General features: G+C 33.6%; 1 protein-coding gene across 4 annotated transcripts in view; it reads right to left on the bottom strand.

Moving 5' to 3' along the window:
• Positions 1-26,176, bottom strand: part of EML4 (EMAP like 4) — a 125,411-nt gene that overhangs the window by 53,897 nt on the left and 45,338 nt on the right. The window contains exons 1-6 of one of the 4 annotated variants that reach the window (XR_004326274.1): positions 25,534-25,826; positions 16,897-17,079; positions 5,570-5,699; positions 2,607-2,780; positions 458-586; positions 183-208 (exon numbers count right to left, since the gene is read on the bottom strand). Coding sequence is in view for 3 of the 4 variants with exons in the window: in XM_006179181.2 (XP_006179243.1) it covers positions 183-208; positions 458-586; positions 2,607-2,780; positions 5,570-5,699; positions 16,897-17,079; positions 25,534-25,600 (709 nt within the window). In the remaining variant the exon portion in view is untranslated. Of the gene's footprint in view, positions 1-182; positions 209-457; positions 587-2,606; positions 2,781-5,569; positions 5,700-16,896; positions 17,080-25,533; positions 25,916-26,176 lie in introns of those variants that run through there. The other 3 variants (XM_006179181.2, XM_014554617.2, XM_032497395.1) reach the window with 3 other exon arrangements.

Below are 26,176 nucleotides of genomic sequence, written 5' to 3'. Positions count from 1 at the left end.
ATAAAAACTGGGTATTTTCTTTAATGACTATAATAATGCACTTCTTTTTGATTACTGTGAGCTAATAAATAAATAAATGAATTTTCACTGAATGAAAATAAGTCAATATTCTTATCAACAGCAAAAATTTAACTGATGTGGAAAAGCAGATAAGTATTTTTTAAAAAGGATTTTTAATTTACCTTGGTTGATGATGACATCTTTATGCCTATAAAAGGAATTCAAAGATATTTATTTTATAATTTTATTTGGCTGACCATTATAATTACCAGAAGAACTCCACTAAATCAATCAATCTGATTACCGACCCCCCCAAAAAAAAGAAAAAAGAAGAAAAAAGATATAAATCATAATATAGATTTTTTAAAATGATCAAACCAGGTATATAATTGTACATGCAAACATGACATCACAGAATTAATAACTTTCATATGAAATTGAGACGTATAATACTTACTTGTCTGTATTTTTTATAACTTTTGATATTAATTTTGATGTTGAAACTGCCCTCAATAGTTTATTACGGCTATCATCTGAATTTTCCCATGAATTATGTGACTTTTCAGCTGTTGGTGGTCGTTTAATGCTGAAAGAAATATATTAATTTCTTAGAGAAAAATTCTATGAGTAGCAATGACATGTAATTGACAGTTTAAATAGAACATAAAAGCAGTAATTAACATTTTCTTACAGCTAATCCAGAAAAGAGAAGAAAGGATTAGTTGAGAGGTTCTGTCCCTGGATGAGTGAAGGAGTTAAACAAGGCAATTACCAAGTCTGTTTAAAAATTTTCACTATTATTCAGAAGATTCACTAGAAAAAATATTTTGTACCTGATTAAAAAAAAAACCCAGATTTGCTTAAATATGAGTAATTAATAGCTCTCATAATTTGTAAAATTTGTGTGAATTTGGGAAAAAACTGTACTCTTTCAAAGTCATTACAAGACTATTTTCATTTTTTATGTCCTCATGTAATTAAATAATATGTGGTTCAAATGACAATTTCTAAATAAATGGTGGGACTAAAAGTAAGAATCTTGCTTCTATCATTTAGAAGCAATTTTACACATGATTAGAAATAAACAGGATTTTTTTTTAAATTTATTTATTTATTTAGGCAGGGGGAGGTAATTAGTTTCATTTGTTTTTAGAGGAGGGACTGGGGATTGAACCCAGGACCCCGTGCATGATAATCATGCACTTTACTGCTTGAGCTACAACCTACCCCCAGAAATAAACAGGATTTAACAAAAGAAAGCTCTATTATCAATATTGATTCCTTATATTTATAACTTAAAATTTTTTATTAATAAACAATTTTTTTGGCTGCACTGCTAACTATCCTACAACTCATCCAGTCTTCAATATTTCTTGTAATAGTACATCCAAAGAGCAATTTAGAATGGCAAGCACATTTCCAGGAGACCTTAAGAAGCTGAAAAAAAGATCCGGACAAAGATGCCAAGGCAACTCAGAACCTTAAAGAGACTGATTATTAAAAAAGCCACCTTTAACCACACACAATCCAAAGTTACATAATATTAATAAGCTATATTCAAGAAAACCTCCACATGAGACCAGGCAGAAGAATTACAAACCGTTTAGATAGCATAAGAATCTGCATGAGACACACAAAGCATTTTAAAAATGTTAAACATGCATCTATCAAGTGAAGGGTGCTTTGTTTTTCCAAATTTCCATTAGAGATTTGAGGCAAAATACTAAATGAATCAAATAAAAATACATTGTAACTCTTTTAGGGACGATTGTCACTTATTTTTATTAAAATTCTAGCCAGTTCTGGGAATGGTTTAATATTTTCCTAAGATTTCCAAGCAGAAGTGTGATGATAAAATATACCTATACCTAACCATAAAGCTTGAGGCAACATCTGTAATGCAGGCAAATTTCATTAAGTTGGTCTAAATATTTGATTACAACGCAGCTGTGGTGTTGAACTCCCAGCATGCAGGTTTAGATCCCCAATTTAGGCTCACACACATTGTTAGAATGTTTCTCCCTTCTCCCCCTCTCATAACTTTAAAATATTAATTATTATAGACACAGAGAGAAGCCCTCAAGCAAGCCTGTAGCATAGAAAAGATTAGGTGAAGTGGATTCAATTCTCTACTCAAGCAAGAACTTATCCTCCCAAAACCCAAAACTGAAACTGAGATGCAGTCACAATGAAGAGCCATGTGTTGAGAAGGGCCCTTGCAAAACTGAAGGTTGTAATGATGCCAAAATATGGTGAGGATAATTACATATGGCAGTTTTCTATCCATGGCTATAAATTTATGCATAGTTATATGTACATGTTAAAATATACTATTACTATAAAATATTATTTTGAATAGGTTACTTTTGCCTTCCTTTCATCAGACTGCTTATAACTTTATTTTTCTATCCATTTTTAACTGAGAAATTTTGACAAATTTTCCTTCTCCAATTTGGTAAAATACAAATTACAGCAACAGAGAAAGGGGAGGGGAACCACCAGGCTTTTTCTCTTGAAATCCATGGATAGTTAACTTTTTCTCAAGTCACAGAATTCAGGTATCATTACAACCATTCCCTAGCTCTGTACTCGGGGTCAGTTAAAACCTTTTGGTGGGAGTAGAATTCTTGCTTTCTTGAGTTTGTCTGTGTATTTGGAGAGGCTGTGAAGAGGGCTGGGGAGAAGGTGATGCTCGAATTTGTGGACTTTGATCATTAGAGTGAGATTCCTCTTTTTTTTCTCTCTGTCCTTGTGGTTTTTCTTTCTTTTTTTCTGTACCACTGTAAAATAAAGTATAACATGGAACAACACATATTTAAACAAATAAAAAATATATATATATCAAACGATGGGAAAAGTTACTATAAATCAAAATCCTAAGCCATACAGCTAATACAATTTATAATGCTTTCATTCAATAACGAAAATATTTAAAAATTCTGGAAGCTATTAAAATCTTCAGTAAATTTACTATATTTCTAAGGCAATATATCCTATGAAGATCGCCCCTTTAGAGCAAAATGACCTCTAATGCATTTTGTCATCTTGGCAGATTTTGGGAGACAACAGAAGCTTTCTTAACTGACTTCAGTGTTTCCAAATCAGAGCATGAGTGACACTTTCCATCACCTCCGTAAAGCACACTGACGCCCAAGGCACACTAAATGCTCATGCTTCGTAGGTTATTCTCTAATTCCTGTTTCTTCAGTGTACTTCTGTTCCCATCAGTTCAGTTTTAAACTTATCAAGAGTCAACTGTGTTCCCCCCACCCCGAACTGTTTGTTAGTTGTACTTGTTATTTTAATTATGTAAATTAATAAAATACAAAGAAAACTAGTAAGATATACATAGGAAAGAGAACTGTAATTTCCATGTAAACTAAGTTAAATGCTCTATAAAGACTCCATGAAAACGAGTTACTAAAAAAACTGCTGTTAAGTTAAAAAACTGCTGTCAAATTTTGTGTAAGTGAAACAATTATAAAACATTGAGGAAAAAATCATAGAAAAAGAGATGGGCTCTAATTCATATTGCTTTGCAAGAGTTTTAATTTTCTTACTGTTTTAAAAAATGAAACTAAAAATTACCAAAAAAAAAGATTTATGGGTGTATTTTATGCAAAACAGTCAACAAGGAAGCTAATCAGAGATGCATGTTTAGAAATAAAGGTGGGGGGGAGGCTCAGCCTTTCATTAAAAAATTCACAAATTAGAATATATGTGAGTATATTTTAAGTTAAAATACTTAAGGTACTTATATATAAATTTATGACTCCATACTTTGGCTCCTGATTAATGAAGCATGTGCCATTCCTGATCACACTGGATAAGAGTCCTTACACTGTACACTTTTGACAATAGCACAAAGCAGATGCAATCGATAATTCCAGGACTAAAAAGGTATAAAACTATCAATTACCTGCACTTCTTAATCAAAGGACATTTTGTAATTTGACTCTAAGGTGCATAATCTACAAAGAAGGTATGTTTAAGAACATTTTAAACAAACATACATAGTACATACAATTTAATCATTTACAATAGTTAATAATGTTAAAATATAATTTTGACAGTGACATTTCTTAATCTGATTCATTTCTGATACCATCTGACTTCAGACTGGTCTTTATTGTCTTGTTCACGTTCAATTTTTTTATCTGCTGAGAAATACAATTCTACCTCAAAAATATCAGATTAACTGAAATTTAAAACTGAATTAGGAATTCTTTCTTTCTTGTCAGGCTGCAAACTATCCTAAATGCATATCATTAGGCCTCTATTCTTAAGTGGGCCTAGAAGAATCTAAAAGAGATTTTTCTTTTGGGATATTCAAAAGCAAATTACAAAGCCCCTGTATCATAAAGTAACAAACTCATCTGGTTTTAGATTGCTTAATCACTACTGGACATAATACTGATCACTGCACATAACTATAGCTACATAAGAAAATGGGCTGAATGCAAATTATTACTGGACACAACAAGGAAGTTTATTAAAAACTGTATTAAAAATTTCCACTACACATTTGTCTTCTCATAATTTGTCTTTTTCTCCTGAAATTGGAGCACAGGTAATACATTTTGACATACTTCAGAGGAGACAGTCTAGATTCTGTAATGACAATGACTTCAATGACTGAATTCTAGAAGGGACTTTTAAAAGGCCTAAAGATCATGTTATTTCTTCACCATTCCTGTAGTCAAATGTCTGGTTAATATCTGTAAACACACACTGATGAATAATTTAGTCACTGGCATTGGTTTATTGAGGCAACCACTTTCTATCAGCACATTTTAAATATTATTCTAGTACTTAAAGTCTTCTTTGTTCTTTGAAGAAAACAGTTGTAAGATTATGTAGTTGATCTCTTATGGTTTCTCCAAACCCTATATGGAACAGTTTGCTAGGAATTACATGACGGCAGAAAAATCTTGTATGCAATTTTACTGAAACAGATTAAATTAATTAATTGATGAAAAGAACATACAGAATTTAAATGTGTAATCCACTGAAAGTTTTATATTACAGTATTTCCACTGCCCTCCTGCCCACCATCCTCTTACAGACACACAACATAGCACAGTACTGTAATATTTTAAATTAAGCCTCAATTTTATAGTCATGGTTAAAGAATAAACGTTATAATAGTGTTTAATCTCCCACTAATATAGATTTATATCAAGGATTCTATTTCTCCTTTAAAAATGCTGTTATCAAATGTATCACTTATTATGGAAAATTCACTTATGTAATTCCATTAAATATTGTGATGCTTATATCATCAACAAATGATTAAAAAGACATAATTAAAAAGAAACAAAACAAAACCAGGAAATAAAACTGCCTGCTTTCTTTAGTAAGAACAAAAAGCTTCCTCACACAACTCCACAGGTGTGATGAATATAAACTTGGCAAGTACAGGCTGGATATCTCTACATTCAGAGGCAAAGAATTCAAAGGACATGCTCACTTGAATTCCATACAGCTCTATTTCATATTCTTTTCAAAAGTAGACTGAATTATCACATTAAAAAAATTCTGCAATGTTAGCTTTTTTAATAAATGGTACCTTTTAGCAGCGGATGAAAGAGTTTCTTTTCTTGCAATTGAGACAGAGCTGGTGTGACTTGGTTTTCTGCTTGCACCACTCCCATTCGTTATACAGGACATGGAAATAGCTTCTCGAAGGCCTGGCTGGCCTAGAGATGGTTAAGAAAAAACTTTTTACATTATATTTCAAATATTTCTCAAAGATTGGAGCTTAAAAATTTAAGTCTATTTGTGTTTAAAACTAGTAAGCAGGGGGGATGGTATAGCTCAAGTGGTAGAGCACATGCTTAGCATGCATGAGGTCCTGGGTTAAATCCCCAGTACTCTGTCTAAACACAAATAAATGAATAAACCTAATAACCTTCCCCTCCCACAAAAAAAAACTAGTAAGCAGACTGTTCCCCCTGTATGCAGCATACAATATTATTGTCTGAAGATTTAATCTCATCAAAATAGACCTATAGAAAAGCCATGCTAAGTTGCTAAATTGCAGCTAGACTCATTCTCTAGCTAAATGGTTTGCTCTTCATATACAGTAGCTTTAAAGTACATGATTCAAAGTTGTGCTTCAAGAAAACCACAAATCCTCACATGTCAATTTTCAGAAATAGCTCAGGTTCTGTTGAAATTAAAAATTCTAGAAATCATAAAAGCTGAATCTTAGAATGTTGTTCCCTATAAATAAAGCATAAGTATATACAGTAACCTCTGTTATCTTAATGTATACAGTAGGAGGCCTGAAATAAATGTGTGACAGGTATGCTGGTATGGTCAGGAAGACTCAGATCACAAGATCAAACAGCCATATCTACTAAGGGGCAAGTTTATTTAAAAATTTGGGAATAGAGAATAGTTTTTAATTTTTGGACTCAAGTCTTCTCACATACACACAAGAAAATCTAACTTTTATATTTGGCCAATCTCATGTTTCTTTTGTTCTCTTCATAAAAGCACAGAAAGCAAAAACTTTTATGTATAGAGCCTAAATAGCTGGCACCCTAGAATGTTACAAACATGATGGTAGAACACTACATTTTTTTGACAGCAATAGCTCTTGGGGCCACTTGTGCCATAAAGTGTTTCCTTAATACAGAGATTCCTAGACCCTGCCTCAGACAGAACGAATCAGAAGAGAGGAAGGAAGAGACCTACTATATTTATTTTTCAAACTTCCTAGAAAATTTTTCACATATAATATAGTACAATAACCCCCACATTATGCTAATGTCACTGGTCATCAGATCTAATAGTACTCTACCAAACAGGTGACTTCTTGTTATACTGACAACTTTTTCTTTTTATTGTGGTAAAATACTCATAATTAGTGGCTGGGTGAAGAGGGGAGGAACAAATGGATAGAGTTTCAGTTTGGGAATACGAAAGAGTTCTAGAAACGGATGGTAGTGATGGTTGCATAACAATGTGAATGTATTTAACGCCACTGAACTGTACACCTAAAAATGGTTAAAGTAGTAAATTTTACATTATGTATATTTTACCACTATAAAATATGTCAAAAAAAGAAATCAACACATCACCAACGTTATCTAAGTCCTCTGTTGCTTCTATAATTCTTTAAAAAAATTTTTCCCCAGTTTTGCTGAGATAAAACACACAGTAAGTTGCACATAAAGTGTACAATTTACTTTTTCTGACATACATATATGACATACATGTGTATTCTGACAAACTTACATGACATACATGTAAGTTTTGACACATATATAATTAGTGTGAAACAATCACCACAATCAAGATAGTAAATATGGCCATCATTCTCTAAAGTTTCCTTGTGTCCCTCATAATCCATCTCTCCCTCTTTCACTTTCCGGGCAATCACTCATCTACTTCCTAGCACTATAGATTAGTTTGCACATTCTAGAATTTTATAAAAGTGGAATTATTTTTTGCTTGCCTTTCAAAATTCAGCATAATTATTTTGAGATTCATCTGAGTTGGTAAGTGTATCAACAGATTATTCTTTTTTGTAACCCAATACTATTCCATTATATGGATATACCACAATGTTTTAATTCATTTATTTATTTACCTGTTGACATCTAGGTTGTTTCCAGTTTTCTGTTATAAATAAAACTATGATGAACCTAAGTATACAAGTCTTTGAGTGAACATATGCTTTCATTTTTCAAAGGTAAATACCTAGATTGGGTGGTAGGTAAATACTTAACTTTTTCAGAAACTGCTAAGTTGTTTTCCAAAGTGGTTATACCATTTAAATTCCTAACACTTATACAGAGTTTGCGTGGCTCCACATCCCTGCAAATACTTGGAATGACCAAACTTTTAAATTTTAGCCATCCTGGTGAGCACATAGTGGTATCTCCTTGTGGTTTTAATTTGCATTACCTTAATTCTAAATGTGTTAAATATCTTTTCATGTACTTACTTGACATCCATATATATCTTTTTTGGTGAAGTATCTATTCAAATCTTTTGCCTATTTTTAAAATAGTCTGTCTGCTTAATAACTGAGTTGTAAGTGTATTTTATATATTCTAGTTAAAGTCCTTTGACATTTGTATTTTGTATTTTCTTCTATTGTATTTGTACTTTCTTTTAGAAGTTTTCTGGTTTAAGCCCTTACACTGAAGTCTATGATCCACTTTGACTTAAACCACTTACTATTATCTGTAACTGTATCTGCAAACCTTACTTGTTTTGTGATTCTTGTATGTATCCCTATGCTTAGCACATAGAAAGCACTTAATTTCTAAATGACTAAATGAATGCATCTTCATTACTGTTGCCTCAAATTCCTCTTCTGGATTATGTTCAGTTTATCTCTATTCTCTCTTCTTGCAGTATTACCTTGCTTTTAAAGCATTCTGTACACTGTGCCAGAATACCTTTCTAAAACATGCTGTATGTCTTTGAGTTTAATACGCCATCAATTGTAATATACACCATTATCTTGAACAGCACTAGAAAGAAGTGTTGCCTATGAGAACTGTTAAGACACAATCAATTGTAAAATGCAATGCAATTCCAGAGATGTTAAAATGCAAGAAACACAGGCATCTTAGAATTAATGGGTTAATGTAAATCTACCTGTCACTCTCCAATTTTAAATCCTTTAATGGCTCTACAGTGCCTTCAGGATAAAAACTAAATTCCTTAGCAAGGCGTAAGAAAACCTTTCACTATGGGCCCTATCTACCAGTTGAGGCTCATTTCTTGACACTCCCAACCTCACATCTCACACTTCAATTTATTATAAACTCTTAAACTAAGTAATTTTTAACTCCTCTGCGCCTTGCACCTATATGATCCTTCTCTCTGGCAAATGCTAATAACCTATGCCTGCCTAAATTAACATATTCATCATCCACCTACCCATCAAATATTTACTCAGGGTCTGTTATGATCCTAGCCTGTGTTTACAAGAGAGTACAAGGCAGCTACTAGCACCAAGGAATTAAAATCTTGCAAGAGAATCACACTAGAAATGAAAACATGTGGCTAAGTACAGTAACAGTGATTATGAACAGAGTATAATAAAAGTACAAAGACACATAATTCTGTAAGGATGATTAGAGACACAGTTCAAGAAAGGCTTCCTAGAAAAAATACAGAACAAAGTCTTAAAGGATGAGTAAGAGACAGCCAGGTAAAAGGGAGGTGATAAGATACTGGGATCTTATTCTAGTATGTGTGAAAAAAAAAAAAAAGGTAACAGCAAGGTGGTGTGCTTAAGTGTGTATGGCATGAGGACGGGATAGACAAAAAGATCTTTCTGTGGTGAGAATGCAGAACAAGAAAGAGCAGAGTTCAGATGGTAGAGTAAAGTCCAGATGGGAGAGGTACGCAAGAGTTAGATCATGGAGATCTTATCTATAGGGAACAGGACCACATTTGCATTTGGAGAAAACCTTCTAGTGGCTATGTGAAGAGCAGGTTTCAGGGCAGTGGTCTAAGCAGAGTTATGATGGGGACCTGAAACAAGAGCTAAGTCACATAAATGAAAAGAGGAGCAGGTTTAAGAAATATTTAGGTCTTAAAAGATGATTATTTCAGTTTGGGGACATTTTGCATTAATGAATTCTGAAAGACATACAAGCAGAACAATCTAGTAAGAAGACAGATAATTCTTATGTGCTGAAGTCTAGAATATAGATTAACAATTTGGGGATTGGCACCAATAAGTGGATGTTAAGACCATGAAGATAGATGAATGCTGATGTCACCTCCTGCAAGGAAACTTCAATTCCAGTCTGAGTTAAGTGCACCCACTACACCCTAAATTTACCTTTTTAATACCAATTATCATATGGTTGTAATTATTGAGTTATCTATCTTTTCACTTTACCTGAAGCCCTGCAGAGGCAAAGTCAGTGTCTTTTATTTCTTTTACCTCCAGTACCTAAAACAGTGCCTAGTACATTGAAAAGATGAAGGAAAGAGACAACTGTCAATATAGTAAGTAGTGTGGAGTAATATGAATTACCAAGCACTTGCTAAGTGCTAAACATTGTTGTCCTAAGTACTTTATAATTATTATGTCCTCCAATCTTCACTATAATCCTAAAAGGGATTTACCATTATCCCAGTTTTGCTGACGAAAAAACTAAAGCTTAGAGAGATTATTAATGTGCTCAAGGTTATATTGTAGCAGGCAGTGAAATCAGGATTTGAGTCCAGGCAGAAGGAATGGTAAGTAAATGGAAGGAAATAATTCTGCCTTGTGGGGAATGACACTTTGAGCTATGCCAGGATAGCAGGTGGGAAATCATCAGATAGAGGAGGGGAAAAGGAAATTCTAAGCAGAGAATAGTACTAATTATGACAGTCCCTAGATCCTTATATAAAGAGCAAGAAAAGACCAAAAGAAGATTTTCATGGTCACTTTCAATCCTACCATTTAATTTGAGGTAACTCTCAGTACTGGGAACCCTTAGTATTTGAATAAAAGAGTGACTGACCTCCCAAAGTAGAAGCAATGAGTTAAGTAAAGCAGACAAACAAAAAGGAACTGTTTGTTTTTCAGTTGAAAAGTCTAAAGTATATTCTTGAAATTTAGAATATTAGGAACCTAAGTGGAAGAAAGGAGCACAAAAATGATTATTGCAGTTACACAAATTTATATCTAGAATGTATCATTAGCACTCTCTTTCTCTACACACACACACACCCACACACACACACACACACACACACGTATGTATGTTTGCATATATACATACCCCTCCCCCAGGGCTTAGGCCTTACAAAGTCTGAGCCCTCTCAAAATTAGCCTGCAAGACTGGAAGCAATAGTGACCTCTAGTAACCAAAGGTACAAAAAAAGTTCTATTTCTGAGCAGCAACTCAGCTGAAATAGAATAGATTTAGGCTAGAAGTCTATAAACCAGGAAGGTACTAATTTAGATTTAATCACAGTGGAAACCATCATAATACCAGGATTGAAATGCCAATGATAATTTTTATACTTTATCTTACTTTATCATGACATGAGAATACTAATCATTATGGTTTATATTCCTTGATGATAGACTCAAGCAGATGACCTTTCTGATACCTTCGCCTGACAGTTCCTAAATACTAATGAATTTCATTGTAGTTTACACTCACACAGTAAAGTTACTACTAGGAACTGTTGTACATCCAACATCTCAAAATCTGAAATCCATCTCGTTACCCTCATCTGTAATATCCTCTTATTCCTGAATCTATCCCAATCCCTTTGTCCAAAAAGCAACTTTTAAAATAACTTCCTGTTTCTGTAACTACCTTCTTGCCACATTTAACAAATTATTTATTGAGTCATCCCAATATGTTAGTAAAAAACTGTCCCTGCCTTCAAAAGGTTTATAACCCAGCAAGAGCAATAAATATACTAAAAGAGACATATAATAAAATTGTAAAACAACTCCAAGAAGAGACAAAAAACAGATCATTTTCAGGAATTAATTTGAGGTCTTATAGGATGGGAAGATTTCTGACCAAGAGAAGGATAAAGATGGTCCATAAAGGAAGAACTTTAGTTAATACTCAAAATCTTTTATTTATCTCAGATTCCTTATCATATGCCCACAGCCCTAGCTGCATACCTCTTCCACTCTCCTCACATTTTCAAGCTCCCTGCCACCTTTTTCAATCTGTCAATTACTGTGGTTCATTCTTTGAGAAGATTGAGGACTATACATAACATCATCAAATTTTATCTTTTCCATTTGGAATTTTATCTGTACATTTCTCCTTTCCTCTTGTCTCACAGGAAGGTGTACTTCTGTCCTCTTAACTCTTGGCCACTGATTTTTTTTTAAGTATATTTTGAGTAGAAATGACCAAAGACCATTTGATTTCCATAGAGAAATGGAGCTCTGTAAATGGTAATTGCTGCCTGATCTGAGGCAATATCCACTCATACACTTTCATATAAAAAGAGCAGCTTAGAAGTCTTTGATCTGTAGTTAAAATAATAGGACACTCTCCCATCCCCTACCACAATTATGAATCATTTTAGCCCAAGGACTCCACCAAGGAAGTTCACACCTTCTAACATGATTAATGTAATTTACTTATAAACAACATTTACAGCAAAACCATGACAATCCTTGTCTTCTCACAAATGTTATTTGGAGTAAGAGCCAAATGATACAGATCCGTGCCTGTACACTATCTCAGATTCTACATAATTAGGAATGTTTCTTTTGGAGAACTGACATCCTCTAAATTTCAAGTTTGTCTCTGGGTTCTCTCATTTCTCAAGTGGCAGTTACAATGTTTGATACTCTTGGTTTACCAGCAGTTTCCTGGTTTAAAATGACTATTTCCCACCTTCAGATAATCTGACTCCTTTGCTTTTATACCATTGTGTACTAACAGACTGTCTTCACATATTGCCACTGGGCTGTATTCTCAAATTACATTCATTTGGTCACCCCAAGAGGTCTTAATGGGTTTCCCAGGCACCAGCTGTGACATAATTTGTCTTTCTGGCAGTTAAAACTGCCAAAGTGTTCCCTAGGCCTTCCCTTTTGCTCCAGAGTACAGGTAATTTTTTTTTCTTTTGGCAGGGATTCAGCTGCAACTGGTGCATATATTATGAACATATGCCGTCAAAAGGAAAGAATTCTCCAACAGAAGAGAAGGTATATGAGAAATTTAAATGACTGGCCACCTTAAAAACTATTGGGAAAACTTTCTACCTCAGTTAACTATCTGGCATAATATATTCAAGAAAAAAAAATGGGGCTTAGCTTTTAATACTACTGGCACACTGGCAAGGATAAACTAAAAGAAGAGAATTAAAAATACTGAAATGACTAGTTAGGTGTGTTTCTGATTTTGGCATCTACTGAATGGCAATACTACTATGAAGTGATATAGAACATCATTAAACCATTAGCAGACACATTTAGTTTTAGCCACACCTGAAGCCAAGTCATGTTTCCATATCACCACCTTCTAGCAAAACTATATAATAGTTGTATTCACTCAACAAGGAAGTTGACCTATACCTTTAACTATAGCTTCAATAGAAGGGTTCTACCTATTTATCCAAAGTAGTTTAGTCTCACCTCTAAAGAAAAATCCTCTAGAAATTGTAAATACCTTAAGAAGATGGAAGTGATTATTGTCCTGTCAGCAATTTATGCGAAAGTGAATACTACAAATTCTGATTTCACAGGGGACTAAGAAAAATTCACATATAAAATGTTCCCACAGTATCAGAAATGACTCGACCTTTTTTAAAAAACTGAGGTGTAACTGACATATAACATTACATTAATTTCAGGTTCTTCACTTTTTAATTGAAGGAAAAAACACAAAATCCCTATAAAATAATTTCATTGGTTAGAAAATACTTTGCTTAAAATGTTTATTCCAAAATATTTACACCATTAATACATTAATCCTATTTAATTTCAAAATTGACAGTTGATCTTTTTAAGGTTATATACAAATGACAATAGTGAAGAATCACTTAATATTAGTATTTCTCTTCCAATTACTTTCTATAGTATACTATATATAAATTCCAAGATAAAGCTGCTTAGAATTGCCAAAAATAAAATTAATAAAACTTGAGTTATGCAGCTCTCTAGATCAATACTAGAAAACATAATTGGTCAAATTTTTTCACTAACAGTTAATAGAGTAATTCTTAATGAATTATGCTCATCTCTCTCTCTCTTTCTTTTTGCTAAATTTATTTTTAATGGAGGTACTGGGGGATTGAATCCAGGACCCTGTGCATGCTAGACATGTACTCTACCACTGAGCTATATCCTCCCCCTCTGCTCATCTCTTAAATATTATCTCCCTAAATTATTATATAACCAATCCTCCCCTCATCAATCCATTTTACAGCCAGCAATTCAAAGCCTATGTCTAAAGTAATACAGTAACTTTAAAGAATAATCACTGGTGTACCCCATTCTAACATGTAATCACATTACAATACTATAAGAATAGCAGTCAAAGTAAATTTATGAAGTAGGATTAATGGAAAGGAACTCAGTATCTAATTAATAACATTATTAATAAGATTTAAGAGTTGGTAGTACTATGTGGAAAGAAAAAGTTCTGATGTAGCAGCTGCAGGTGGCTCCAGAACTAGATAAATCTCCACTAAAGAGCCTGTAACAAAACTGTTTCGAAACTTATTTTAGAGACACAGGAATTATGAATGACAACTAGAAAAGGACAACCTACAAAAAGTATGTTCCTGGGGGATAGGAACCATAGCTATTTGTATTTCATGGCACCAAAACAGGCAGGGCAGGTGCTAAGTAACTGAGGTATCATACAAAATATCGTCTATATGCTGAATTTAAAGAAAAGTCTATTTCTTTACTGAAATACCTTACTGAAATAATGAAAACCATTGTTTAATTTTTTCTCAACACAAGATTACAATGTACTATTGTTTTAGCATAATACAAATCTAAAAATATTTAGGCTAACATAAATTATTTAAAATAAACTTTTTAAAATGACACCAAATAGCAAGTCACTTTCTCTTACAGGATTTAAAATACTTACACAGAGTCAGAAGCTGAGGGTATATATGTCAATTATAGAAAACTTGTCCTCTCTCTATGCAGTTTTACCTTCCCTGAAAAGCCCATATACATTAACTGATCTGCCCATCTTCTATTCTAATAACTCTAGAATTCTCTTATAAAAATCCATTTGTAACAAAATAAATTCTTTCCTGGCTTGATCTGGGCAGTCCTCAAAGTTGGTTCTCAAAAAAATTAAAAACTCACATTATAACATTATTAACCCAAGTGGTTTCAACGAAGTCTTTTGCCAAACTCTTAGGTCCTATCCCATGCTATTGATACACTTATCTTACTAACCACTAACGGAAAAGATCAATCCTGCACTATTAACACAAAGGTCCAGACTGTTTGATGGTGGGAGGTTTAAGAATGGGATTCACAAAACCAGGCAGGATCAACCCCTCTCCCTCAAAATTTCCCACTTCAATATCGTCAGGGTCACTGAGCATTTCTTTCACGTGTGTGATCTTCCATTCTCTACTCTCTAACCACTCCAAACATTTACTCCTTTTTTTTTTTTTTATCACCTAGGAACTGTCTTACTTTTTTAAAGGGCATCATTATCTCCTGAGGAGAAAGTGATAAGGAGTGACACTTTCAGCCCTGACAACTGTGAGTATCAACCTCCACTTTGTTTTGTCTCTTTCCATTCTATCTCAGAAGTAGTCTTCTTTCCACCTAAGACTAACAGTAATTTTTTTTTTTACTAAGACCCTTCCTCAAAGTGTCAGAAAACTTGCGTCAGTTACCACTACCTTTCCCCCACCAATATCATCTTCCTCTCTGTTGCCTTTTTGTCTTCAACATATTTTTGTGCTCAAGTCTACAGCATCTTCAAAAATAAAAATTAAAACCGGCCTTCAATTTAGTACCCTCTTCTAGCTACTACTCTCTTCTCCTCTCAGGTAAATTTTTTAAAAAGAGTGGCTATAGTTGCTGCTCTTGATTCCACAAGTCTCCACTGCTGCGTCTCAAAATACTGCAATTAGATTTGTAATCCTATCACTACACTAAAATTGCTTTTGGAGAGCTTTCTAATATTCTCATAAATGTCAAATCCAATGGTCACCTCTCAGTCTTTGTTTTACTTGACCTCTCTGTAGCAGCTGGCAACATGAATCACTTTCTTTGCTTTGCTGAAATACTGGAGCTCCCAACAGAACTATCCTGAGCCGCCTTCTCATTTTACATCCTCTTTCTATGGCTTCAACTATCCATAAGCTGAACATTCCCAAATTTTATTGCTAGTCAAGACTAACATGAAGACTAGACCTATAATTCAGCTATCAATATGTATCTATCTATACACCATATATATATATATATATATATATATATATATATATATATATATATATATGCCTTAAACTCAATATTCAGAAACTGAATACATAATCTTTGTTTCAAATCTGTTCCTCATACCCTGGTTAACTATCCGATCTTTAGCTAAAACCTAGGAGTTAACGTAAGACTCCTCCCTAAGTTAATCATTTGCATCGACATGTAACAGTAGGGAGGTAAGCCAGTGAATCTTCTCCTTGTCCCATTTCCAAATGGGGATAATCATGCCTGTGCCCTTTTATTCTACCAAGAAATCAGTAAGATATATGAAATGATACATTCAATTATTTGATTAATGTGAAAGAATTTTAAATTCCTTCTAGGTGGTTGGAGGAAGAGAAAGGCCAAACTACATCTGCTCCAAACTCAAGAGTAACAGGGTCCTGTTAACCATTTATTTCAATCTATGAAAATACCCAAAGTCTGGAAGTTAAAATTTCCATTTAACTGGTGCTGGTAATAAGTTTCAGAGTTTAATTTCTACAGGATTCTGCTGACTAAGACCACAGAAGGCGTAGAATGAAGCTATATGAACTATAATGGTTCAAATCATATCTGTAATGATAAGAGGATTCATTCAGAAAGTGTAAGTGTTTACCTGCTATGTTCAAAATACAATGCTAAATCAACGGGAGACACAAAAAGATGATTCAAGTTTCTGCCCTTGGTAAACTGTTATCTAGTTGCAAGCTACTAAATTCACACAAATACTATGACATAAAAGCCTGTAAGTACAATCAATGGCGTTACATAAAAATTCCCAATTTAAAATAATAAATAATAAACTTTCAGAATTTCTTGAGAATAAAGAAAAAGGAAATGGAAAACAAACTACAATCACAAGTAATCCAAAAGAGAAACTATAATTTTATGTTCCCAATCTTAATGTCACTGACAAAATACACAAGTTTAATATATTATTTCAAAGAAAATGCTGCAAAAAACAAAACTCTTCCTCCTTTACAATACATTACCTTTACTAGGGACTGATTTTTTCACTGAGGCTACATGATCTTCAGAGATTGCAAGACGCCTCAAAACATCAGCCAAAGCTGCCTTCAGCACAGTGATTTCATCTTCTTGTTGTTGAACTCGTAACTCAAGAGCTGAGAGGCGATCTTGAACATCAGAAGTACTTGCAGCAGAAATACTATCATCTATAAAATAAAGAAAATATGAACTATTTAAAAAGTAAACTGCTTACGAGAAAATCTAACATAAAACTGTACCAGAGAAGTCTTTTAAAAGATGAGAAAAATTGAAAAAAAAAATCATTTTTACACAGATTGACTTCTGTAAAGACTTTCCTAGGTATCGGAACTAATTTAAAATAGTATAAGTTAAAATATCTGACATGTAATTAAAATTATGAAAATTTTCCTGTGGTCAAACTTCCCATATATTATACCATTACTTTAATTGTTTTTTCACCAAAATGTTCCCTAAACGTATCACTTTGAAGACTACTGGAAACTTGCAAGAGAGCAAACTATTCAAAGCATCCTTCTTACTTATAATATCATTATAATATTTGCTTATGAAAATAAAGGAGTACAAATCACTTCAGTTTTTCTCTATGTGTCAGACTGTGAACCCTTTACCTACAGCATCAATGACCAGAAAGCATTCTTTACTTCCATCTTTAATAAATTATATTCCAAATCCTCCACAAAATAACCACTATATAATTAGCAAAAGACTTTTCACTGCTCCTTCTCTCCCCTCAGTGTCCCACCTCTCTTATCAAAAAGAAGGGCTTTGTTTCTATAAAGCACATAGCTAATATTTGCCTTAGGTATGTAACAAGAACAACAACAACAAAAAATAGTTTTCCTAACACAGCAATTACAAACTTCTTCCAATTGCTACTGGCTAATTCACTCACTGTAAGCATGTAAATTCAGGGGGGAATTTAGATTCTTATATAAGAATGATTTGACTTGAATGATATAAACTGGGTCAGTCATTCACTCAATAAGGCATTATGCTGTTTTTCTCATACTGAGATAATGTGCCAGACATCTTAAGCAGACAATTTAACTGAAAGTTTGAGTTTAAAAAACACAAACCCCTCAGCATTTAAAAATCTACCAGCATTTATTATTACTATTACTATTTATCAAAGCTATCACTATTTATTATGGAGTAGTAAACATATTCGTATGTAAGATCTTACATGCCTACAGACATTTCAGGCATGAATATGTACTCTATTCTGCCTTTAGAGATATTTCAATGTCAATCTTTGAGAAGTACTAGGATGGAATGAAAAGCTAGGTTTTAACTTCAATTTAGACTTCAAATTCTAGTTCCATATTAATTAGTTATGCAACCTTAGGCAACTTATTTTACCTCTTTGAACCTCAATTTCTTCATCTTTAAATATGACTGTTATGAGGAAGGCACCCTGCACATGTTTAACATCCAATAAATATTTAACATACAACAGAAAAGTACAAAAGGTATAATTTGAAAGCTCTGGGCACATTTATTACATAAAAGGCAGATTTGTCAAAATCTGAGATACTTAAGAAGAGGACTGGTAAAACACTTCAGCTTCTCACTTCAGAAATTTCTATTTGAGGTCTTTCTCATTTCCACAGCAGTTTAGCTGAATGCTAGCTGATCCACACTCTGTGTGTTACACTATGGTTACTATATTTTTGTCTGCCCAGAATGCTTTCCTATTTTCCTTTTTCTAGTAGGAAGAACAGCAGCTCTTTTGTGGAACTCCACCAGTTTTTGAGGTCCTATTAGGGCTGTCAATCTATGATGCCTCATTCTCCTCTCTACCACTCTGCACTGTTATTAATAGGTTGAAGCATGTGAAATGGCCTTTTTAGTTGGTAAAGATATGACTGACTTTTGGTCATTTCATATGGTTCAATCTAATACTACCACAGAAGTGGTTGTGAGATATGAGTAGGCCAAATGCAGTCCTCCCAAATTTCCCAGAGGTATAGCCCATCCTTCATGGCTTGTCAGTTATAAGGACATACAGACCTAAGGTTGTCAGTGATAAAGTCTTGACTGCCCTGAGTTCCAGTTCTATTCTCTGAGGTCCTGAGCCTTTAGTTCTGAGAGCTATTCTAATATTCCTCTTAGGTCATTATGTAATCTTAAAAAACTCCCTTTTTACAAGCCATCACTTGTAAGCTAAAGCTCCTGATTAAGTCATTAAATTACATGGATATGCCTTTCTAAACTGTTCTTAATTTATGAAAGATGAGTTATATACCTTAATTATAGTCACAGGTAAAATATTTATGTGATTTTTATAAACATATAATCTTCTTAATTTGGGGGTGAGGGGCAGGCAGCAGAGCCTAGTGGAAAGACTATCAGCCTGTAATGCCAAAGGGATATTCTTGGGTTTTAGTACCAACATATTCTTTTGCTTTTCATAAGTCACTTAACTTTTATAGACTTTGATTTTTTTTTTAAATGACTAAGGTTTTTATTTTGTGAAACTTGGATAGTCACATGAAGGGTGGTTTAGCTTGTAAAAATCCTACCACGACCTGCCAGATACTGTGATAAGACACAAAGACAATTTTTCAAAGGGCCTAACAAGCAAGAAGTTAACTATTAACAATGTCCTGCATTTATATAGTACCTTTCATACTTATTACCTCACCCCCCTCCTTGCTCTATCTATATTTTATATTTGGGGAAATAGCTCGAGAAGTTAAATAGCTTGCCCAAGGTCACCAAACTAGTCTTGATATCTGAGACGCAAACAGAGGACTCCTGACTCACAGTTTACATGCCCTTTACTCTATTTCACACTGCATCTTAACAATAACCACAGGAGGACTGAATAAATATGTTCTTTTATAAAGCCAGATGGGGTATAAATTGTTAAGTGATAAGAATCAGATTTCTGTTTTTAAAAGGTTACTTTGGCTGCTGTGTTAGAATGGACTCGAACAAGGTAAAAGAAAGTGCAAGGAGATGAGGCAAAGACTAATGCAGTAACCTGTGTGAGAGGTGATGGTGGCCTAGGTCAAGGGTAAGGTGTTTGTGTGTCTCAATCTGTCCAGGACAAACATGTCTGCTATCTCAGTAAAAATCATATCATAATGCTCCTTCTCTCATTCAAGTTTCCCAGTGTGGATGACCAAGTACAGGGTCACACAAACTAAGGCAGCAGCAGCACCAGAGATGCAAAGCCTCACGGTAGTTGATCTCCACAGTTCCTTACAGCTATGAAATTTTGTAACATCTTCCTAATATCTAGTCCCTTCATCTCTTCAGGGACATCAATCTTTCTGGGAATCCAATAAAAGCTGTGGTAGGCTGTGCATCAGCTCCACATTGTTACACTGCCTAAATAAATCTGTTTGCTACTTACCAGCTCTGTGACTGGTTTCCTCATGTAATTTCTTCATGCTAATTAGTACTTATCTCAGGTTTGAGATTATTAGATGCAATAATGCACAGCACTGCCATATAGTGAAGGTCAGTAAGTTACTATTCTGTATAGTGTTTACTATTGCCACAAAATTGAAAATGACCTCAAGTCCCTGGGTGGGGTTAATAAGCTATGATATATTTACACCACAGAATACCAAGCAACAACAAAAAACAATGAGACAGGTATATAAACTAGAAATTGGAAAGATCTACAAGACAACTTAAGTGGAACAGGCAAATTGCAGAACACGTACTGAGTAATTTATTAAAACACACACACCAAAACATACTTCTAAAATATAAACAAAAACTTCGTATTTATATTTGTATATAATGTACACATAGAAAAAGTCTAGAAGCATACACAATCAAACTGGTAATTGGGTTACTTCTGACACGGAGAGTGAGATTAGAAGGATAAGGGTAAAGGGAAATTGTTGCTTTTTAGTGTATTTCTGCATTATTTGAATTTCACAATAAAAACGTATCATGTTACTTTTCATATGTTATTTTAAAGTTATATTTAAGCTAAAATACAGTGCTTCTGAAGCTTGATTTCTTAAAGCAACTTTCTCCAGGCACAGTATTCCAATTTTACAAAGGAATTTATCAGAGCCTAAGGCAATTAACTTAAATTTACATTCACTGATTACAAAAGCCAGAACAGAGACTATCTTAAAGATCAACAACCCCTCCTGCCATTTCATAGATAAGTAAACTAAGACTCTGAGAAATTAGATGAGTTACTTGTGCGCACACAGCAAGTTGGGGTCAGAGCTCCTTCCTCAGATGACTCCACAGAATCAGTCAGGCTTGCTCTTTTCATTTTCAAAACTTCGCTCTCATTTTTTTCTCTCCCAATGGTGAGTGTACCACACTTGCATTCACAATAAACTTTTTAGGAATGTATCTGTTCAGTAAATAGAACATATCTATTTTCTAGGGGCTTTTCCCACTCCCCTTTCTTAGTCCAAGGATATTAATTCCTTTTCCTTATACTGTTGTAGTGTCTTATTTCTTTGCCCCTTCTCAAAATACTTCCTAGCCCTGAGGGTTAAAATATGAACAAGTAAATTTCGAAGGGTTCTTAAACTTACTAAGGGAGGAAAAGAAAGAAATGAAAGAAAAGAAAGGAAGGGAGGAAGGAAGGAAGAAAAGAAAAGAACAGAATAGAAAAGAAAAGAAAAATAAGGTCCAGAAACCTCTTTTTTCATCAGTCTAATCTATTTATTGGCATAAGAAAGTCTCCTTTATTAGAAGTACAAGCAAATTTACATGTAACCAGTAAACTAGAATATCCAATATTATAGTTTTAAAACTATAATGGCAGCCACTCATTATGCTTTTACCGTAGTGAATCATAGTTAATTTGTCTTCTGAATTGTCAAGAAATGTTACCTCTGAAGAGAGAAATATATTTTATTCTACTCTAAATATCTCAAAGTTGGCAATCCAATATCATATCAGAATGAGGCATGCCTATACGTGCTAGCACCTTTTGAATGTCAATGATTTCATGTAAATCTTTCTAAAATGGAACACTTACTTTCTTGTCTTCCTCATAAAGGCACAGAATTATAATGCATCCACTTCTAGAGGACTCAGTCTTCACTGAGAATATTAACTACTTGTGATAAAATGATGTCCTGGAGGCCATTATATTTATAATTAAATAATTTAAAGTATTACATTTTCAAACTTAATCTTTCTTCATACCTTTTCTGCCTCTTTCTTTGCAGTTAGGATTAACTATGCTAGTCTGGAACACTCCTTTCCAATCCAATTTCCTACATTACAGGATATGGGATAACCAAGCTTTTTGAATCTTTTATAAGAGAAAATAATCTCTAAAATTAGGATCTCTTCTATTCAAAAAACTAAATACATATATCATACACACATTATGTATATGATGTGTACAACTTAAACATAGAGAAAAAATACATACTGCCTCAGGCCTAGTATCTGTGTCACTAGAGTCTCAGAGGAAGAGAACAAAAGACTTTAGCTGAAAAAAGTATGTGAAGAAATAATGGTTGAACTTCTAAAGTTAAATTAAAATTTACAAATTCATTAAAATTCAGTATATTGAAGTCCCTATCTCTACCCCACAGAAAAATCAAATCCAAGTAGATTAAAGAATTACAGGCAAAATTACAAAATCTTTAGAAAAATAATGGAGAATATCTTCATATCCTGCAATTAGAGAGGAGGTTCCTAAACAAGATACAAAAAGTACTATCCTTAAATGTAAAAACTGATACTCAACTATGTTAGAATTCAGAACTTCTGTTCACTAAAAGACACAATAAAGAGAAAAAGCAATTACAAACTAGGAAAAGATAGTTGTAACCAATAAAGGGTTAGGATCCTGAATAAAGAATTCCTACAAATCGATAAGACAGACAAACAACCCTATAGGAAAAAATTAGCAAAAGCCTTGACTCAACACCTCACTGAAAAGGAAACATAAATGGCCAATGAACATATGCAATGAGGCTCAAGCACCTCATTAATAATCTTGAAAAGGAAAATTAAAACCACATGAAATACTATTCTATGCTCACCGAGCTGGCAAAAATATTTAAAGTGTGACAATATCCCAATATTCCCAAGGATACAGAGCCACACAAATTCTCGTACATTATTGGTAGACAGTTAACTGCCTTGCAATGACTTTGAGGTAAAAACAAACAGAATTTGTCACTGTCTGGTAAAACTGAAGATGCCCACATCCTATGACCCAGCAGTCCCACTTCTAGGTGTATATACCCTGACTTACAGCAGGGTTGGCAATCTTTTTCTATGAGAGCCAGATAGTAAATATTTAAGGCTCTGCAGATCACGTAATAGATACAGCTATTAGATACACAGGTCTGTCATGAAACACGTATAGATAATAGAATATCTATGTCATATAAATAATTAAAACATTTATTGAATTACACTTTTTTGAGGTGGAGGTTAGTTAGTAATTTTTCTCAGAGGATGGGGAATGACAATGACTAGACTACATAACTGATTTACTCACTTTTTTTTTGAGAACAATGAGAGTATTCTTTACAAATTAAATTCCGAAACAGATAAAAATGGAGTTGTACTTCCAAAGCACTCTTGAGTTTTTTCTTTATAAAAAACAACTAAACCAGATGGTTTTTATGGTAGTTTTGATGCAAATGATATAACCCTAATGTTAGTTGTTACTTATGAGCCTTTAAAAAAATAGTCCATTTCAAAAATGTTTATTAGACATAACAGCATCCAAAGAACAACTATTTCTAAAAAAATTAAGAGTCTGTGATCTTCCCTTCCTAACACACTTACGTTAATACACTGGGCAGGTCTCAGTGAACAGAATGATAGTGACAGATTAAAAGAACTAATGAGACTCCAGTAACAACACCATGCATTGTTTATATAGTTAAAAAAAAAAAAGGTGAAAGCATTAGCCTAAAAGACTATCAACAGAGAACTGACTAAATAAACAGTTGTACTATTGTACACTATGTAGCTCTTAAGGAGTATAGCATATATTTAAAATCATAAACAAGTAAGTTTAGTAGGAGTAACAACATACTATAGAGAGAAAAAAATTGCAGACAGTATTTAAACTGTAGAACTGTATATCCATAGGCATATATACACATACGGATGTGCATAGAGACTGGAGACATGTCTCTGCGAAGTGGGATTTCAGTGGATTTTGCTTCCTTATACTCACTCTTTTATTCTAGATGAATTTTCTGCAAGAAAAATTCTTTGTGAACAAAATTTAAACTATTTTCTCAGAAGAAGAAAAGCAAAGCTAATTTTGGCTATGATGTAAATCTACTTAGTAATGCACCCAAATTTTCAATACAAGTTCGGTTAATTTGTAGATTTTTACACAGTGAATTGAAAATGTTTCTGTAAAACTGTATGTCTCATGATATTCTCAGGCTAATAAGAGACACAAAAATCAATACAATACATCCAAAGGAAAATTGAGTCTTTAAACATTACTTCTTCAAAAACCAAAGTCACAAATGATTTGTCACATTAATAAACTCCCATTAGAAGGCATTTAGCAACTTAAATGGTTTTCTGTTTTGTTCTAAGATGGAATTGGTTGTTTTCAAATTTTGTCGCATAAAGAAATAACTATTTAAGTATTATATCAAAAAGTTATGCACGATGAATTTTACAACGGCTAAAATGTACTTATGGAAATAAAATATATTCATAAAAACACAATAGCTCATATGAAGATATACTTATGCAAGAATTAATGCTCCTTATTTATCTTAATATTCTACTTCCAAAAATCAAATTTTTCTCTCAAGAAAGTTTTAATGAAATAAGGCATTTTAACTGTTAAAGCTTGGGTATTTTATTTCTTGAGTAAATGACAATATTAATTACCTCCAGCTAGCAATATGATTAAATGAAAGTAAGACTAATTTCTGTTCTATTCAACTGAATAACATGAATAATGGTGACCTATTTTCTACTTTTAAAAACTTAAGTTTTTTTCCCTTGTGAGATATTCTTACTAAGAATTCACCTACTAGCATAAATTACAAGATAAATTCTGTTAAATAAAACAAAAAACCATTTTTGCTACAGTACTCTGGGCATGAAGGCTAGTCCCAGGGAAGAACTTCACTTCCTTTTATCACTAGAATTCATCCACAATTAAAATGGTCTTTTTCTCCCCCCAAAGTCTTACTTAATTTAACACAGAATTAAAAACAGATAATCAGATAATTCTGCTTTTGATGAAGTTTTTTGGTTAGACTTCACAGAAGCAAAAGTCAAGCCAAATTACACAATTCTGATTCGCTATTATTTAAGAGAAGCACTTTAAAAAACTATTTTCCACTATAAGCTAAAAGCTCTTTTTATTTTTTCCTGCACAAATAATATAATAACCATCTTTTTTGTAGGGGGAGGGTGGCACAAGCAAAGGACAAGTTGAACAAAGCCCATTCTCACAACAGGAACATATCTGTTATAAAATGGATACAGTCTTAAGCACTTTATAAAGTATGTAGGCAAATACTTATGCCATTATTGGCACATATATTTAAAGGAAGGAGGGTGGGAAAAAAAGAGAAAGGATCTAGATTCATTCCCATGTCCTCAGACTTCTTTTGTCACCAGAAGTAAAGTTTACGCCATAGATCTGAATTCTCAGAAGAGGAAAGATACTTTACCAGCGCAGAAGTTCGTAAGTGTAGAGGAACCACACACAGAAGCGAGACCAGGCAAGCTGTCTTCCATTCTTGCCACCTACGTTACAAGCAATATAAACCAGTTCTGTCTACGTTTCCTGCTGCCTTCCCAGATAGTTCCAGAGCAAATCCCAGCTCTCTAAATCTTACGACATACTTTACATTCTGAGGAAATCCTCCCGGTCCAGATGGCCTACCACAAAGCACTTCTATGTTGGCACAAATAAAACCTTAAGAAGATAGTTTTTCTCCTGCCCCTTTGCTCTCTGATCTAAAGAAGTTTTCTACTTATTTATAAAGAGAGACAAAGAAACTGAAGGAGAGAGCAAACACAGCACGCAGGCAAAAGAGGGGTAAGGATATAGACAAAAAACTTGGGCTGCTTTGGGGAGTGGCTAAATTCCAGGCACAGGCAGAAACACATGAATTAATGCACTACATGAATATTCACTACAGTTACTTGGCTGTCCTCAGGCACTACTTTTCTGATCTTCTTTTAATTGGTTAGGAGTAAGGTACAACTGCTTCAAATAGAAAAACCTAGTTTTTGTTTTCTGAAACTAAAACACAGTTTCACATGTTTCTATAAATAACAGAATTAAAACCCCCGAAGTGAGCATTTTCT

Source organism: Camelus ferus, chromosome 15 (assembly GCF_009834535.1).
Source record: "Camelus ferus isolate YT-003-E chromosome 15, BCGSAC_Cfer_1.0, whole genome shotgun sequence".
NCBI classification, from domain to species: Eukaryota; Metazoa; Chordata; class Mammalia; order Artiodactyla; family Camelidae; genus Camelus; species Camelus ferus.
The sequence above is the reverse complement of the archived record's forward strand: the minus strand, read 5'-3'. Positions and strand labels throughout refer to the sequence as shown.